Source organism: Oncorhynchus keta, chromosome 37 (assembly GCF_023373465.1).
Source record: "Oncorhynchus keta strain PuntledgeMale-10-30-2019 chromosome 37, Oket_V2, whole genome shotgun sequence".
Lineage (NCBI taxonomy): Eukaryota > Metazoa > Chordata > Actinopteri > Salmoniformes > Salmonidae > Oncorhynchus > Oncorhynchus keta.
This window is the reverse complement of record NC_068457.1, coordinates 26,591,219-26,608,285: the sequence shown is the minus strand read 5'-3', so window position 1 is coordinate 26,608,285 and position 17,067 is coordinate 26,591,219. Positions and strand designations below refer to the sequence as shown.

Genomic DNA, 17,067 nt, shown 5'->3' with positions numbered 1-17,067 from the left:
GTGTGTGTGTGTGTGTGTGTGTGTGACAAAAAAACCACACACAATTGTAATGGTGTGTTTGATCAGTCCTTGATGATCGAGCTAGTCTGGCATAGAAGTACAATGTATGTTCTAGTGATCCTATTTCTATGATTGAGACCACCCTCCTCTAGTGTTGACAGACAGTCAGGTGCCTGTATAACATCCCCTACACCAGCGCTATTCAGATCTCACCTGGAGGTCCTGAGTACTGCTGCATTTCTGTTCTACCTGATAACTCTACTGAACATTATTGATAAAGCAACCTGCAACCATTTCAACGATTTTACTGAGTTACAGTTCATATAAGGAAATCAGTCATTTTAAATAAATTCATTAGGCCCTAATCTATGGATTTCACATGACTGGACAGAGGCGTAAGCCATGGGCCCACCCACTGAGGAGCCAGGCCCAGCCACTGAGGAGCCAGGCCCAGCCACTGAGGAGCCAGGCCCAGCCACTGAGGAGCCAGGCCCAGCCACTGAGGAGCCAGGCCCAGCCACTGAGGAGCCAGGCCCAGCCACTGAGGAGCCAGGCCCAGCCACTGAGGAGCCAGGCCCAGCCACTGAGGAGCCAGGCCCACCCACTGAGGAGCCAGGCCCACCCACTGGGCCAGGCCCCACTGAGGAGCCAGGCCCAGCCACTGGGAGCCAGGCCCACCCACTGAGGAGCCAGGCCCAGCCACTGAGGAGCCATGGGCCCAGGCCCACCACTGAGGAGCCAGGCCCAGCCACTGGGCCCCAGCCACTGAGGAGCCAGGCCCAGCCACTGAGGAGCCAGGCTGGGGAGCCAGGCTCAGCCACTGAGGAGCCAGGCCCACCCACTGAGGAGCCAGGCCCACCCACTGAGGAGCCAGGCCCACCCACTGAGGAGCCAGGCCCACCCACTGAGGAGCCAGGCCCACCCACTGAGGAGCCAGGCCCAGCCACTGAGGAGCCAGGCCCAGCCACTGAGGAGCCAGGCCCAGCCACTGAGGAGCCAGGCCCAGCCACTGAGGAGCCAGGCCCAGCCACTGGGAGCCAGCCACTGAGGAGCCATGGGCCCAGCCACTGAGGAGCCATGGGCCCAGCCACTGAGGAGCCAGGCCCAGCCACTGAGGAGCCAGGCCCAGCCACTGAGGAGCCAGGCCCAGCCACTGAGGAGCCAGGCCCACCCACTGAGGAGCCAGGCCCACCCACTGAGGAGCCAGGCCCAGCCACTGAGGAGCCAGGCCCACCCACTGAGGAGCCAGGCCCACCCACTGAGGAGCCAGGCCCACCCACTGAGGAGCCAGGCCCACCCACTGAGGAGCCAGGCCCACCCACTGAGGAGCCAGGCCCAGCCAATCAGAATGACTTTCCCCCCACAGGGGTTTGTTCCAGAAAGACAAAGTGCTCTGTTTCATCTGCTGTCCAGGGGGGGCTGGTCTCAGACGATCCCGCAGGTGAAGAGGCCGGATGTGGAGGTCCTGGGCTGGTGTGGTTCCACGTGGTCTGCGGTTCTGAGGCCGCTTGGACGTATTGGCAAATTCTCTAAAACGTAGTTGGAGCCGGCTTCTGGTTGAGAAATGAACATTCAACTCTCTGGCAACAGCTCAGGTGGACATTCCTGCAGGCTCAGCAGGCCAAAATATCTGTGGCACTGTGTGTGTGACAAAACAGCACATTTAAGAGTGACCTTTTATTGTCCGCAGCACAAGGTGCACCTGTGTGATGATCATTCTTGATATGCCACACATGTCAGGTAGATGGATTATCTTGGCAAAGATCAACAACCCAGCCTTACAGAGCAACAACCCAGCCTTACAGAGCAGCAACCCAACCCAGCCTTACAGAGCAGCAACCCAGCCTTACAGAGCAGCAACCCAGCCTTGCAGAGCAGCAACCCAGCCTTACAGAGAAGCAACCCAGCCTTACAGAGAAGCAACCCAGCCTTACAGAGCAGCAACCCAGCCTTACAGAGCAGCAACCCAGCCTTACAGAGCAGCAACCCAGCCTTACAGAGCAACAACCCAGCCTTACAGAGCAGCAACCCAGCCTTACAGAGCAGCAACCCAGCCTTACAGAGCAACAACCCAGCCTTACAGAGCAGCAACCCAGCCTTACAGAGCAGCAACCCAGCCTTACAGAGCAGCAACCCAGCCTTACAGAGCAGCAACCCAGCCTTGCAGAGCAGCAACCCAGCCTTACAGAGCAGCAACCCAGCCTTACAGAGCAGCAACCCAGCCTTACAGAGCAACAACCCAGCCTTACAGAGCAGCAACCCAGCCTTACAGAGCAGCAACCCAGCCTTACAGAGCAACAACCCAGCCTTACAGAGCAGCAACCCAGCCTTACAGAGCAGCAACCCAGCCTTACAGAGCAGCAACCCAGCCTTACAGAGCAGCAACCCAGCCTTACAGAGCAGCAACCCAGCCTTACAGAGCAGCAACCCAGCCTTACAGAGCAGCAACCCAGCCTTACAGAGCAGCAACCCAGCCTTACAGAGCAGCAACCCAGCCTTACAGAGCAGCAACCCAACCCAGCCTTGCAGAGCAGCAACCCAGCCTTGCAGAGCAGCAACCCAGCCTTAGAGCAAAAACCCAGCCTTACAGAGCAACAACCCAGCCTTAGAGCAGCAACCCAGCCTCACAGAGCAGCAACCCAGCCTTACAGAGCAGCAACCCAACCCAGCCTTACAGAGCAGCAACCCAACCCAGCCTTACAGAGCAGCAACCCAGCCTTACAGAGCAGCAACCCAGCCTTACAGAGCAGCAACCCAGCCTTACAGAGCAACAACCCAGCCTTACAGAGCAGCAACCCAGCCTTGCAGAGCAGCAACCCAGCCTTACAGAGCAGCAACCCAGCCTTACAGAGCAGCAACCCAGCCTTGCAGAGCAGCAACCCAGCCTTACAGAGCAGCAACCCAGCCTTACAGAGCAGCAACCCAGCCTTACAGAGCAGCAACCCAGCCTTACAGAGCAGCAACCCAGCCTTAGAGCAGCAACCCAGCCTTAGAGCAGCAACCCAGCCTTACAGAGCAGCAACCCAGCCTTACAGAGCAACAACCCAGCCTTACAGAGCAACAACCCAGCCTTAGAGCAACAACCCAGCCTTAGAGCAGCAACCCAACCCAGCCTTAGAGCAACAACCCAGCCTTGCAGAGCAGCAACCCAACCCAGCCTTGCAGAGCAGCAACCCAACCCAGCCTTGCAGAGCAGCAACCCAACCCAGCCTTGCAGAGCAGCAACCCAACCCAGCCTTAGAGCAACAACCCAGCCTTAGAGCAACAACCCAGCCTTACAGAGCAACAACCCAGCCTTACAGAGCAACAACCCAGCCTTAGAGCAGCAACCCAGCCTTAGAGCAGCAACCCAACCCAGCCTTAGAGCAACAACCCAGCCTTAGAGCAACAACCCAGCCTTAGAGCAACAACCCAGCCTTAGAGCAACAACCCAGCCTTACAGAGCAACAACCCAGCCTTACAGAGCAGCAACCCAACCCAGCCTTACAGAGCAGCAACCCAGCCTTACAGAGCAGCAACCCAACCCAGCCTTACAGAGCAGCAACCCAGCCTTACAGAGCAGCAACCCAGCCTTACAGAGCAGCAACCCAGCCTTACAGAGCAGCAACCCAGAATTACAGAGCAGCAACCCAGAATTACAGAGCAACAACCCAGGCAGCTAGCAGGGTTATTCTGGGTTATTATTACAGAGAGACAGACAGGAGGGATGCTGCTGTGTGAATTCCCTGTGCCGCTCGTTCGTGATGGATGGAAGAACAGGTAATCCTTTAAAGACTGAGGACTGATCTCAACCCTCCTTCACCCCCCTCTTTACGCCCTCCACTTCCCCCCGGTACTGCCAACTGAACCAGGAGGTGTCTGTGTTTGAGGAGAGACAGTTACCTTCCTTCTCCCAGTCCTATTTGATAGTCAGCCAGAGTGCCTTGGGGAACTTTAACTTCAGCCGGGGCCAATTCATCAACTTTACTTTGTAAACTTTGAGACGCGCGCTGCACAACGAGAACAGGCCTTGTGACTGTTTCTCACTTGACAGTCAGGTGAACAGTGTGTTGCGTCCTCTTCTCCTCGTTGTCATCTAGCAGAGACACGTTGTCACGCTGGTCTATTTCTGACTTGGTGTATGTTACGCCTGCCAACGTGTGTGTGTGTGTGTGTGTGTGTGTGTGTGTGTGTGTGTGTGTGTGTGTGTGTGTGTGTGTGTGTGTGTGTGTGTACTCACCAGTGCTGGGCCTGTGGAGTGGGGACTCACACACCTCACAGTAAAGGAGCAGGATGCTGTTGGAGTAAGTACAGGCCCCACAGCTCCACTGATCTCCCTTCCCCTGATCTGGTGGTCCTGGTCTGGGGCTCAACCTTGATTTCGGGGTCCCTTTCTCAGAGAGCCGACGGGGGGTAAACAGAGAGGCCAGGGGGCTGCTGCTGGTGCCTCTCCCCCCATGGAGGGACCTCCGTTTCCCCCCAAGACGAGACCTGGGGCTGTGGGTAGCGCTGCGGGTGAGGGTGGAGGTGGGCAGCCGCAGCCTCTTCACCTGGGGAGAGAAGTCTAGGTCCTGGAGGTCAGGGGGATCTTGGGAGTTGTAGTTTTTCTCCTTGTCACCCTCTGAGTTCTCCACATCTATAGAACCCTCCTTCTCTGAGGGGGTAACGGGGGATAGGCAAACCTCACCCTCTGTTCTTTTCCTCTTCTTCTCTTTACCCGCGTCCGGAGAGAAGAACGAACGGATGTCGTGCTGTTTGTCCTTCTCAAACTGCAGAGAGGAGGGATAGAGTCACGGTAAGACTGTTGTAAAGCCTGTCATTCATCTGATCTGTTGTAAAGCCTGTCATTCATCTGATCTGTTGTAAAGCCTGTCATTCATCTGATCTGTTGTAAAGCCTGTCATTCATCTGATCTGTTGTAAAGCCTGTCATTCATCTGATCTGTTGTAAAGCCTGTCATTCATCTGATCTGTTGTAAAGCCGGTCTTTCATCTGATCTGTTGTAAAGCCTGTCCTTCTGATCTGTTGTAAAGCCTGTCCTTCATCTGATCTGTTGTAAAGCCTGTCATTCATCTGATCTGTTGTAAAGCCTGTCATTCATCTGATCTGTTGTAAAGCCTGTCATTCATCTGATCTGTTGTAAAGCCTGTCATTCATCTGATCTGTTGTAAAGCCTGTCATTCATCTGATCTGTTGTAAAGCCTGTCATTCATCTGATCTGTTGTAAAGCCTGTCATTCATCTGATCTGTTGTAAAGCCTGTCCTTCATCTGATCTGTTGTAAAGCCTGTCATTCATCTGATCTGTTGTAAAGCCTGTCATTCATCCTGATCTGTTGTAAAGCCTGTCATTCATCTGATCTGTTGTAAAGCCTGTCATTCATCTGATCTGTTGTAAAGCCTGTCATTCATCTGATCTGTTGTAAAGCCTGTCATTCATCTGATCTGTTGTAAAGCCTGTCATTCATCTGATCTGTTGTAAAGCCTGTCATTCATCTGATCTGTTGTAAAGCCTGTCCTTCATCTGATCTGTTGTAAAGCCTGTCATTCATCTGATCTGTTGTAAAGCCTGTCATTCATCTGATCTGTTGTAAAGCCTGTCATTCATCTGATCTGTTGTAAAGCCTGTCATTCATCTGATCTGTTGTAAAGCCTGTCCTTCATCTGATCTGTTGTAAAGCCTGTCATTCATCTGATCTGTTGTCAAGCCTGTCATTCATCCTGATCTGTTGTAAAGCCTTCATTTCCTGATCCCGTTGTAAAAGCAGGTCATTCATCTGATCTGTTGTAAAAGCAGGTCATTCATCTGATCTGTTGTAAAGCCTGTCATTCATCTGATCTGTTGTAAAGCCTGTCATTCATCTGATCTGTTGTAAAGCCTGTCATTCATCTGATCTGTTGTAAAGCCTGTCCTTCTGATCTGTTGTAAAGCCTGTCATTCATCTGATCGTTGTAAAGCCTGTCATTCATATGATCTAACAGTATCATGTCAGAGTTCATTTTGTCCCATTTAGACCTCTTTTGAGAGAGAGAACTAACACATTATATTCATAAATAATTGCAGTTTAAGATGGTTTCCAGATAATATGATGCATTATCGTTTAGTAATATGTGTGATGCATTATCGTTTAGTAGTATGTATGGTGCATTATCGGTTAGTCATATGTGTGATGCATTATCGTTTAGTAGTATGTGTGATACATGATCGTTTAGTATATGATGCATTATCGTTTAGTAATATATGTGGTACATTATCGTTTGGTGATATGTATGACACATTATCGTTTAGTGGTATGTATACTACATTATCATTTAGTGATGTGTGTGATACATTATCGCTTAGTGATATGTATATTACATGATCGTTTAGTGATATGTATACTGCGTTATCGTTTAGTGATATGTATACTGCGTTATCGTTTAGTGGTATATATATATAATACATGATCGTTTAGTGATATGTATGCTGCGTTATCGTTTAGTGATATGTATACTGCGTTATCGTTTAGTGGTATATATATATAATACATTATCGTTTAGTGATATGTATACTACATTATTGTTTAGTAATATGTATGATGCATTATCGTTTAGTGGTGTGTAGAATGCATTATTGTTTAGTAATATGTATGATGCATTATCATTTAGTAATATGTATGATGCATTATTGTTTAGTAATATGTATACTACATTATCGTTCAATGATATGTATGATGCACCTACATGTCTATACTGTTAGACAGACATAAACATACAGTAGCAGTATGATTACTAGGATTCAAAACCTTCTCAGTGTTAGAACACCATCTACACACACATTAAAGAACCCAGATCACTAGACCAGTGCCTCACATGGTTAAAGAACCCAGATCACTAGACCAGTGCCTCACATGGTTAAAGAACCCAGATCACTAGACCAGTGCCTCACATGGTTAAAGAACCCAGATCACTAGACCAGTGCCTCACATGGTTAAAGAACCCAGATCACTAGACCAGTGCCTCACATGGTTAAAGAACCCAGATCACTAGACCAGTGCCTCACATGGTTAAAGAACCCAGATCACTAGACCAGTGCCTCACATGGTTAAAGAACCCAGATCACTAGACCAGTGCCTCACATGGTTAAAGAACCCAGATCACTAGACCAGTGCCTCACATGGTTAAAGAACCCAGATCACTAGACCAGTGCCTCACATGGTTAAAGAACCCAGATCACTAGACCAGTGCCTCACATGGTTAAAGAACCCAGATCACTAGACCAGTGCCTCACATGGTTAAAGAACCCAGATCACTAGACCAGTGCCTCACATGGTTAAAGAACCCAGATCACTAGACCAGTGCCTCACATGGTTAAAGAACCCAGATCACTAGACCAGTGACTCACATGGTTAAAGAACCCAGATCACTAGACCAGTGCCTCACATGGTTAAAGAACCCAGATCACTAGACCAGTGCCTCACATGGTTAAAGAACCCAGATCACTAGACCAGTGACTCACATGGTTAAAGAACCCAGATCACTAGACCAGTGACTCACATGGTTAAAGAACCCAGATCACTAGACCAGTGACTCACATGGTTAAAGAACCCAGATCACTAGACCAGTGACTCACATGGTTAAAGAACACAGGATCTTTGTCATTGTCAACCACTCCTCCTGCTGCCAGGGTCGTCTCGCTTGGTGTCCACGCCTCGGCGAAATTCAGGAAGTCCCATTTGTCCTTATCCCCCAACTCTGCCTTTAAGTACTCCTTCTTACCGTTCAGAGTACTGCCCGTTACCGTTTCCTGTCAACAACAACAACACACACAGTCTCCTATCAGAACAACACGTACAGGGAAACTCCACTCAAAAATAAAATGTTTTGGACTTTCAAGAAGCATTTTCCTTTTAAGCACTTAAATGGCAGAAAATGTACTAAATCAGTGAGGCGCAATCAGGACTTGTCCAATAAGAAACACTTGTTTTGCTACAATGTGCACTCATGAATGTGACCATAAACTGCTCTGTTCTTTGCAGCATAATTAACAACAAGGTCAATAAACAACAAATAAACACCAAGACTATCATTTGTTTTTCAAAAGGACAAAGACCCAACAGTGCTATTTGACCAAGGAGAGTGATGGAGTACTGTATCAGATGACCTGGTCTCCACAATCACCCAACCTTAACCCAATTGAGATGGATTGGGATGAGTTGGACCGCAGAGTGAAGGAAAAGCAGCCAACAAGTGCTCAGCATATGTGGGAACTCATTCAAGACAGTTGGAAAAGAATTCCTCATGTAGCTGGTTGAGAGAATGCCAAGAGTGTGCAAAGCTGTCATCAAGGCAAAGGGTGACTACTTTGAAGAATCTAAAATATACATTGATTTGTTCAACACTTTTTTGTCTACTACATGATTCCATGTGTTGTTTCATAGTTTATGTCCACTAATATTCTACAACGTAGAAAATAGTAAAAATAAAGAAAAAACCTTGGATACGTGTGTCAACTTTTGACTGGTACTGTATTTCTATGAAAAGTACCTACCTTCCAGTTAAAACGAAACACACGCACACACACCTTCCTGTTGAGCATGCCCCACATAACGGTGTCAAAGGTTCCCTTGGCGATGAGGTAGTGCACGTGGACGGAGGCGGTCTGTCCGATGCGGTGCGCCCGGTCCTCAGCCTGCTTCACATGGCCAGGGTTCCAGTACAGCTCAGCAAACACCACGTGAGTGGCTGCTGTGAACGTCAGGCCCTGGACACCACAGAACACACAGGACACACTCACTTAAGGGAAGAACTCACCGGAAGCAGACAGGCGAAGAAAGCAGAGCGAGGAGGGTGAACAGTACGGGAACAGGCAGAGCAGTGAGGGTGAACAGTACGGGAACAGGCAGAGCAGTGAGGGTGAACAGTACGGGAACAGGCAGAGCAGTGAGGGTGAACAGTACGGGAACAGGCAGAGCAGTGAGGGTGAACAGTACGGGAACAGACAGAGCAGTGAGGGTGAACAGTACGGGAACAGGCAGAGCAGTGAGGGTGAACAGTACGGGAACAGGCAGAGCAGTGAGAGTGAACAGTACGGGAACAGGCAGAGCAGTGAGGGTGAACAGTACGGGAACAGGCAGAGCAGTGAGGGTGAACAGTACAGGAACAGGCAGAGCAGTGAGGGTGAACAGTACGGGAACAGGCAGAGCAGTGAGGGTGAACAGTACGGGAACAGGCAGAGCAGTGAGGGTGAACAGTACGGGAACAGGCAGAGCAGTGAGGGTGAACAGTACGGGAACAGGCAGAGCAGTGAGGGTGAACAGTACGGGAACAGGCAGAGCAGTGAGGGTGAACAGTACGGGAACAGGCAGAGCAGTGAGGGTGAACAGTACAGGAACAGGCAGAGCAGTGAGGGTGAACAGTACGGGAACAGGCAGAGCAGTGAGGGTGAACAGTACGGGAACAGGCAGAGCAGTGAGGGTGAACAGTACGGGAACAGGCAGAGGAGGGTGAACAGTACAGGAACAGGCAGAGCAGTGAGGGTGAACAGTACGGGAACAGGCAGAGCAGTGAGGGTGAACAGTACGGGAACAGGCAGAGCAGTGAGGGTGAACAGTACAGGAACAGGCAGAGCAGTGAGGGTGAACAGTACGGGAACAGGCAGAGCAGTGAGGGTGAACAGTACAGGAACAGGCAGAGCAGTGAGGGTGAACAGTACGGGAACAGGCAGAGGAGGGTGAACAGTACAGGAACAGGCAGAGCAGTGAGGGTGAACAGTACGGGAACAGGCAGAGCAGTGAGGGTGAACAGTACGGGAACAGGCAGAGCAGTGAGGGTGAACAGTAGTACGGGAACAGGCAGAGCAGTGACTGTATGCTAGCAGGATAGTACATATAGTTGAAGTCAGAAGTTTACATACACTTAGGTTGGAGGCATTAAAACTAGTCTTTCAACCACTTCACAAATATCTTGTTAACATACTATAGTTTTGGCAAGTCGTTTAGGACATCTACTTGGTGCATGACACAAGTAATTTTTCTTACAATTGTTTACAGACAGATTATTTCACTTATAATTCACTGTATCACAATTCCAGTGGGCCAGAAGTTTACATACACTAAGTTGACTGTGCCTTTAAACAGCTTGGAAAATTCCAGAAAATGTCATGGCTTTAGAAGCTTTAGATAGGCTAATTGACATCATTTGAGTCAATTGGAGGTGTACCTGTGGATGTATTTCAAGGCCTACCTTCAAACTCAGTGCCTCTTTGTTTGACATCATGGGAAAATAAAAATAAATCAGCCAAGACCTCAGAAAAAAAAAAACATTGTAGACCTCCACAAGTCTGGTTCATACTTGGGAGCAATTTCCAAACGCCTGAAGGTACCACATTCATCTGTACAAACATTAGTACGCAAGTATAAACACCATGGGACAACACAGCTGTCATAGCACTCAGGAAGGAAACGCGTTCTGTCTCCTAGAGATGAACGTACTTTGGTGTGAAAAGTGCAAATCAATCCCAGAACAAAAGGACCTTGTGAAGATGCAGGAGGAATCGGGTAATAAAGTATCTATATCCACAGTAAAACTAGTCCTAAATCGACATAACCTGAAAGGCCACTCAGCAAGGAAGAAGCCACTGCTCCAAAACCTCCATAAAAAAGCCAAACTACGGTTTGCAACTGCAAATTGGGACAAATATCGTCTTCCAAATGGACAATAACCCCAAGCATACTTCCAAAGTTGTGGCAAAATGGCTTAAGGACAACAAAGTCAAGGTATTGGAGTGGCCTTCACAAAGCCCTGACCTCAATCCTATAGAACATTTGTGGGCAGAACTCAAAAAGCTTGTGCGAGCAAGAAGGCCTACAAACCTGACTCAGTTACACCAGCTCTGTCAGGAGGAACGGGCAAAAATTCACCCAACTTATTGTGGGAAGCTTTTGGAAGGCTACCTGAAGTGTTTGACCCAAGTCAAACAATTTAAAGGCAATGTTACCAAATACAAATTGAGTGTATGTAAACTTCTGACCCGCTGGGAATGTGATGAAAGAAATAAAAGTTTAAATGAATCATTCTTTCTACTTTTATTCTAACATTTCACATTGTGTGACGTAGAAGTCCGTCACTGGCCGCGGGCAGCGTTTGGTTCTTTAACGCACACACATATTCATCACTCCTCCCTGCACCATTATAAGATAAGTTAACAATGTGGGTCGACACACAAATTAACTTCTGTCTTGGTGCATGCATTTTATACTTATCAATGTTGTGGATGAGCGCATTGTTTGTTTGTTCTGTTTCTCTCTCTCCATCTCTGTAGCTTCCGGGTATGCTGGAAAAGGACCCGAGCTCAGGGAATTGGGTTGGCTTTATAGTGCCTGTCCCAAATGGCTCATTAATGCATATGGGCATATTGAAAGATATTGTCAGTAGTGATGTAATGTTGTAAATGTTATGTTGTGATATTGTTTAAAACCGTGTTGCAATGTATATCCTTTAGTATGTTTAGTTCATGGAAAATGTAGGTTGGTATTGTTAATTGATTAATTAATTAGGGTTAATTGTTCTGAGGGGAGGGGCTAGCCCTACAAAAGGAGCCTCTCTTTCAGTCATGAGAGGGCATTTTTTTGGATTGAGCTGTGGATGGGGCAGCATTGTTTTTAAGCTGTCGTTTTTTTGTTCCGGAATCACTTGTAAATAAACACCTTTGCACAGAAGAACTTTTGCGGTTCCGCCATCTTTTTATTTTGATAGAGGTTAGGTTATCCAGTTTAGCCTTCTGGCCTACTCTACGTGACATATGGTGGCAGTGGTGGGATGGCGTACCGCAAATCAGTGAATTCCAACAAGAAGAGGTAAAGGAATGCGTACAGGATTGCGTTCTCAGCAACAGCATCAACTGTCAGAAAAGGTACCTGAAGTTGAACCGGGGTGGAATACCATGGAATCGTCTGGTGAAGAAGAGGTCAAGTATGAGAAGCTAGGAGCCCGACCGCGGGGCCAAAGACAACCAGAACTGGGTGAGCTGCTGACTGAAGGAGCAGTTGGGGGACCAGAACCACACCCAACCATGGTAACCCTTTTTCAGCAACTTTTCACCTGCCTTGAGAGGAGGGACGAAGACCTCAAGCAGGAGTTACGTGGCCTACGCCAATCTATCCTCACAGCTCCCCACCAGGCGGAACTCGTCAGTGAGAGCCCAAGATTGGGTCTTCCAACACCAGGACGACAAAGGCTCGATGCAGCAGGAACTTCAACTCCACAGCAGGCACCCCAAGCAGTAATGAGGCCAGCACCAGGAGACCAGTCCAGCAGTGTTAACGTCCATCTTCCAGCATTCCTGAGGAAGGAGCCAAAGATGCCCTCATACCAGCAGGGGGAGGACATTGAAAACTACCTGCTGAGGTTTGAGCGCATGGCTAAGACGTGGCAGTGGCCTGAGGTAGAGTGGGCCTGCAGGCTTGTCCCATTGCTCACGGGCAAGGCCTTAGAGGCTTACACAGCAATGGATGAGGGGCTGTCCAATGTCTACAAGGGCTTGAAGGAAGCGCTGCTGGTGAAGTCTGACATCTCACCGGAAACCTACCGTCAACGCTTCAGAGCTGCATCAACGCCATCGGGTGAGTCGCCGACAGAGACGTACCACCGCCTCAAGGGTCTCTACCGACGATGGGTTCGACCGGGGGAGAAGACACAGGACGAAATCGGGGAGGTCATCATCCTCGAGCAACTTCTACAAGTTCTACCACACGACATTCGAACCTGGGTCCGAGAGCACGAGCCCAAGGACGGGCTTATGGCGGCCAAGCTTGCACTGCAGTATCTTAATGCACGTAAAGGGGGCCCACCACAACCTGCAGCACCCGCTCCAAGGAGTCTCAGAGACACAAGGGACATCAGAAACGCCAGAGATGGTGGAGGTAACTCTGGGGGTTATGTGTCTGGGAGGGAGGTAAGGGATCATGCAGTTCGCTCTGATGGGAGGGGCCTGACCTGTTTTTACTGCCGGCAGCAGGGGCACAAAGCTTCAATGTGTCCGCTACGTAAATCCAAGCTCTCAGGTTACTGTTATGTACCCAGAGAGGGGGATGGTGTTCAGAATAGACAGACTCTGGAAGGGTCATGCTTGGTACCTGTAAAAGTGAATGGTAAAAGTCTTACTGCAATGATTGACACCGGCAGTTCACTGTCATTGATCAGAAAAGGTAATGTACCTGTTAATGACATTGATTATGGTCATCAGACACTGATCCAATGTGTCCATGGTGACCAGTCACAGCAGCCCACAGCTGAGCTCACAGTTGAGATTCAGGGTCAGAAATACCTCCTCAAAGTTGGGGTAATGGAGAAGCTACCTTTTGAGATGATTTTGGGGAGGGATGTGCCTGTACTCTCTGATCTGTTGGGAAGTGTGGGGTGTCAGCTATATGAGCAGTCAGTTTGCCAGTCTGATGTTCAGATGGCATGTTCAGTTGTCACTCGTGCCCAGGCCAAAGCTGGTTTACAACCTCTGCCTGACTTGTGTGATAGTCTGTGCGAGGGGGGAACCAAAGGGCCCAGAAAGTCACGCCGCCAGCGGCGTCTAGAGAAGTATGTGGGAACCCCTGTACCTGTTGCTGATGTGTCTGGGTTAGAGGTGCAATGGGATGTTCCACAAAATTTTGCTACACTGCAGAAGTCTGACGCAACCTTGAAATGTTTGTTTGACAAGGCCTTAGCTGGGGACAGTCAATCTTCATGTGGGGGGATTTACACAGTAGACAACCACATACTCTACCTTGGGTCAGAGGCAGATAGCAGGAAGTTGGTGGTGCCATCTACCTGTAGACCACTTGTTCTCAACCTTGCACATACAGTTCCATGGGCAGGCCATCTAGGGCAACATAAGATCTATCTTAGGCTAGGCTCCCGTTTCTTTTGGCCCTCCATGTATACTGATGTACAAAAATACTGCAAATCATGCCCCACGTGCCAGAAAACCAGTGCTGTCCGTAGGTCTGAACGGGCTCCTCTATGTTCACTGCCTGTTATCTCTACCCCATTCAAGAGAATTGCAATGGACATTGTTGGACCCTTGGAGAAGAGTAGTGCAGGTTACAAGTATATATTGGTGATCTGTGACTATGCCACCCGGTTCCCAGAAGCCTTCCCACTCCGTTCCATAACCACTCCAAAAATAATCAGTGCTCTTGTTCAGCTCTTCTCTCGTGTAGGAATCCCAGATGAAATCCTGACGGACCAAGGGACAAACTTCACCTCGCGACTGATGGTTCAACTCCACCGACAGCTGGGCATTAAAGGCTTGAGGACTACTCCCTACCATCCCCAAACGGATGGGCTCGTAGAGAGATTCAATCAAACGCTCAAGAACATGTTGAGGAAGTTTGTGGCTGACACTGGTAAAGACTGGGATAAGTGGTTACCCTTTCTGCTTTTTGCTTACAGGGAGGTGCCTCAGGCATCGACAGGTTTCTCGCCATTCGAACTCCTCTATGGATGGCCAGTGCAAGGACCACTGGACCTGCTGAAGAAGTGCTGGGAAGGTTCCCCAGTAGCTACCTCAGGACAGGGGATTGTCCAGTATGTCCTCCAGATGCGAGACAGGTTGGAACGGTACAGAGAGGAAGCTAGAGCAAACCTTCAGCAAGCCCAGAAGGCCCAGAAGAGAGGCTATGACCAGCACGCTCGCCACAGAGAGTTTGAGCCAGGACAGAAAGTCCTGCTCCTCCTTCCCTCGTCTACCAGCAAGCTCCTTGCGCAATGGCAAGGACCGTACCTAATCGGGAGGAAGATGGGCCCAGTGACCTACGAGGTGCTGCACCCGGACAAGGGTAAGAAGAAGCAAACCTACCATGTGAACCTTCTCAAGGCCTGGGAGGAGAAAGAGGAACTCTCCAAAGGAAAGTCCTTTCTGGTCCGCAGAATAGAAGAGGATGAGTCGGATGGGGTCACAGAGGCATGGAAAGAACGAGCAGAAGTCATACTGGCTCACCTGGAAGAAGACAAGCAAGATGAGCTGAAGCAGCTGTTTGGCAAGTATCCGGCCCTCTTCAGTCAGAGACCAGGAAGAACCAAAGTCCTAGAACACGCCATTCGTTTGAAACCTGGCCAGAACCCTGTCCGCCAGCATCCTTACCGTGTGCCTGAGAGGCTGGTGGTAGCCCTCAAGGAAGAGGTCCACACCATGATAGAGATGGATGTTGTCGAGCCATCTTCAAGTGAATGGAGCAGCCCTATTGTCATTGTCCCAAAGAAGGATGGCTCTTTGCGCGTCTGCATGGACTTCCGTAAGGTGAATGCCATCTCCCAGTTTGATGCCTATCCCATGCCCCGCATTGACGACTTACTGGAGAGAATAGGTAGAGCTCATTACATCACCACATTGGATCTCTGCAAAGGGTACTGGCAGGTGCCCCTGGATGAACAATCCAAGGCCTACACTGCATTCCGGACGCCAATGGGCCTGTTCCAGTTCAAGGTCATGCCGTTTGGCCTTCATGGGGCCCCTGCGACTTTTCAGAGGCTGATGGACAAGGTCCTCCAGGACTGTGACGATTACTGTGCTGCTTACTTGGACGACGTGGTGATCTACAGCCACTCCTGGGAGGAGCACATACAGCATCTTAGCAGAGTCCTGGGGAAGATTCATGAAGCAGGCCTCACGCTTAACCTCCTGAAGTGTGAGTGGGCGAAACAGGAGACAAAGTACCTGGGTTACCAGCTGGGTAAGGGTGAAGTTCGGCCTCAGGTGGAGAAAGTGGAGTCCATCAGGAATAGCCCTCATCCCAGAACCAAGAAACAGGTGAAGTCCTTCCTAGGTCTGGCAGGGTGGTACCGGAGATTCATTCCACAGTTTTCGACCATCGCTGTCCTCTGACCAACCTCACTTCGAAGGGGGCCAGCAACCCTGTGAAGTGGACTGAGGAGTGTGAGGAAGCCTTCATGACACTGAAAACGACTGTGCTCATTCCCTGTTCTCCAGACCCCTGATTTTCAGAAGAGATTTCTCGTGCAGGTGGACGCTTCGGCTGTAGGAATTGGAGCTGTACTGGCCCAAGGGGAGCCAAGAGAAGAGCTTCCTGTGCTGTACCTGAGTCGGAAGCTGTTGCCCAGGGAAACCAGGTATTCTACAATCGAAAAGGAGTGCCTGGCTATAAAGTGGGCACTAGATAGCCTCCGTTACTACCTTCTTGGGAGGGAATTTGACCTGCACACGGACCACAGAGCACTGACCTGGATCCAGACCATGAAGGACCGGAATTCTCGTGTGACCAGGTGGTATCTGGAGCTCCAGCCCTTCAGGTTCTGTGTCCGTCACAAGGCAGGAAAAGAGAACGTTACTGCGGACTACCTATCAAGGCTCCCGTACATGGTCGCTTCAGGAGAGGAGGAAGGTAATGTGACGTAGAAGTCCGTCACTGGCCGCGGGCAGCGTTTGGTTCTTTAACGCACACACATATTCATCACTCCTCCCTGCACCATTATAAGATAAGTTAACAATGTGGGTCGACACACAAATTAACTTCTGTCTTGGTGCATGCATTTTATACTTATCAATGTTGTGGATGAGCGCATTGTTTGTTTGTTCTGTTTCTCTCTCTCCATCTCTGTAGCTTCCGGGTATGCTGGAAAAGGACCAGAGCTCAGGGAATTGGGTTGGCTTTATAGTGCCTGTCCCAAATGGCTCATTAATGCATATGGGCATATTGAAAGATATTGTCAGTAGTGATGTAATGTTGTAAATGTTATGTTGTGATATTGTTTAAAACCGTGTTGCAATGTATATCCTTTAGTATGTTTAGTTCATGGAAAATGTAGGTTGGTATTGTTAATTGATTAATTAATTAGGGTTAATTGTTCTGAGGGGAGGGGCTAGCCCTACAAAAGGAGCCTCTCTTTCAGTCATGAGAGGGCATTTTTTTGGATTGAGCTGTGGATGGGGCAGCATTGTTTTTAAGCTGTCCCATAAGGTAGACGTTGATGGCAGTACTGTTGTTTTTTTGTTCCGGAATCACTTGTAAATAAACACCTTTGCACAGAAGAACTTTTGCGGTTCCGCCATCTTTTTATTTTGATAGAGGTTAGGTTATCCAGTTTAGCCTTCTGGC

The 17,067-nt window shown here is 49.3% G+C and overlaps 1 protein-coding gene across 1 annotated transcript in view; it reads right to left on the bottom strand.

Annotated features, from left to right (window-relative positions):
• Positions 1-8,724, bottom strand: part of LOC127916629 (DNA annealing helicase and endonuclease ZRANB3-like) — a 41,759-nt gene extending 33,035 nt beyond the window's left edge. Inside the window, 3 exon segments of the mRNA XM_052498939.1 lie at positions 4,220-4,748; positions 7,590-7,763; positions 8,541-8,724. Coding sequence (XP_052354899.1) covers positions 4,220-4,748; positions 7,590-7,763; positions 8,541-8,564 — 727 coding nt within the window. The 5' untranslated portion in view covers positions 8,565-8,724.
• Positions 8,725-17,067: the final 8,343 nt, after the last annotated feature.